We start from the raw sequence: 1,635 nt of genomic DNA, 5'->3' as shown, positions 1-1,635 counted from the left end.
CGGTGGGTGGGCAGGCCTGGTGCAGAGCCGGCCCCTGGCTCGGGTGGGGTGGGGCAGGGTCGGGGGCTGTTTTTTCTGACTCGGCTATCCCTCTGCCCCCTTCCAGGGGCCGGTCCTGCCTCCTACCATCCGGGTTCGAGTTCGCGTTCAGGATAACCTTTTCCTCATCCCCGTCCCACACAGGTGAGGCGACTCGGCTCCTGTGCCCCTGTGGGCTCTGCCCCGTGGCAGCCGAGAACCCTGGTGTTTGTGCATCAGGAGGAGCGTATCATCCTGCTGGCCCGGGGGCCTGGTAGCTGGGGTGGGGCCGCAGGCAAGGGCGGGGGGCTCTTCTCGAGCATAGGCTGGCCCTGGAGTGGCCAGTGAGGTCCTGTGGCCCCTGGGAGGGGTCCGGGAGCTGGAGGCGGCTTGTGGGGAGGGGAGGAGCCAGGCGAGGGAGCTTTCGCCCCAGAGCTTGAGGGTGAGCCCGGGGGCATTTCCTCAGCTGTGCAGGGACGTGGCCAGGTCCAGGCTCAGCGCAGCCTCTGGTCCCACAGCAAGGAGGCCCACTCTGTGGCCTGGCTGGCCGAGCAGGCCGCCCAGCGCTACTACCAGGCCTGCGGGCTGCTGCCCAGGCTCACACTACGAAAGGAGGGGGCCCTGCTGGCCCCGCAGGATCCCATCCCCGATGTGCTGCAGAGCAATGAGGAGGTGAGTGGCGGGAACCAGGCCCCGAGTGTGGGCGTCCCTGGTGCTGGGTTCCCCGGGGCTGCCTACCTATGGTGCTTTCAGGTGTTGGCTGAAGTGACCTCATGGGACCTCCCCCCGCTGACCGACCGTTACCGCAGGGCCTGCCAGAGCCTGGAACAGGGTAAGGGCCCAGGAGGCCCACAGTGGCCTGGGTAGAGGGGCTGGGCACGTGGGCTCCACCTGTTACTGCCACTGCCAGGTCCCCAGGTATCCACACCTGTCCTTGGGTTTTCCTCCCCTACCAGTGCCCCTACTATGAGCAGTATGTGGGGGAAGCTGTGTGGGGTGAAGGTGGGACCTTGTAGAGACCTCAGAGCTGAGAGGCTGGGCCGGGCCAGAAGTCTGGCACTTCTGGGAGCCGCCAGGCTGAGAGGTGGGGAGGGCCTTCCTGGGCAGATACAGGTCTGCACACCACCAGCCTGCATGGGGCCCACCACCGGCTGGGAGCAGGTGGGCTCGGGAGTGAGGAGGGCTGTGCAGGTTTCAAGGGGCAGACAGGCCGGCTCTGGCCCTGGTGACACCACATCCCCTTGCAGGGGAGCACCCGCAGGTGCTGCAGGCCATGGAGCGCCAGGGTGTGGGCCCCTTGTTCAGCGCCTGTTCCCTCGCCCTGCGCCAGGCCCAGCTCACCCCCTTGCTTCGGGCCCTCAAGCTGCACTCGGCACTCCGGGAGCTGCGCCTGGCAGGGAACCGGTTGGGGGATGGCTGTGCCACTGAGCTGCTGGCTGCCCTGGACACTTTGCCTGGCCTGACCCTCCTCGACCTCTCTTCCAATCACCTGGGCCCTGAAGGCCTTTGCCAGCTTGCCTCCGGTTTGGTGGGAAAAGCCACCCTGCAGGTAAAGGCATGGGGAGCAGCAGGCCAGAGATGGGTGGGAAGGCACACCTGGGGTGCTGACTGGTACCC

The 1,635-nt window shown here is 67.1% G+C and overlaps 1 protein-coding gene across 1 annotated transcript in view; it reads left to right on the top strand.

The window, feature by feature from the left end:
• Positions 1-1,635, top strand: part of TONSL (tonsoku-like, DNA repair protein) — a 20,313-nt gene that overhangs the window by 7,719 nt on the left and 10,959 nt on the right. The window contains exons 16-19 of the mRNA XM_014538701.1: positions 80-183; positions 537-690; positions 772-850; positions 1,266-1,567. Coding sequence (XP_014394187.1) covers positions 80-183; positions 537-690; positions 772-850; positions 1,266-1,567 — 639 coding nt within the window. The remainder of the gene's footprint in view (positions 1-79; positions 184-536; positions 691-771; positions 851-1,265; positions 1,568-1,635) is intronic.

Source organism: Myotis brandtii, unplaced genomic scaffold (assembly GCF_000412655.1).
Source record: "Myotis brandtii unplaced genomic scaffold, ASM41265v1 scaffold1956, whole genome shotgun sequence".
NCBI lineage: Eukaryota > Metazoa > Chordata > Mammalia > Chiroptera > Vespertilionidae > Myotis > Myotis brandtii.
The sequence above is the reverse complement of the archived record's forward strand: the minus strand, read 5'-3'. Positions and strand labels throughout refer to the sequence as shown.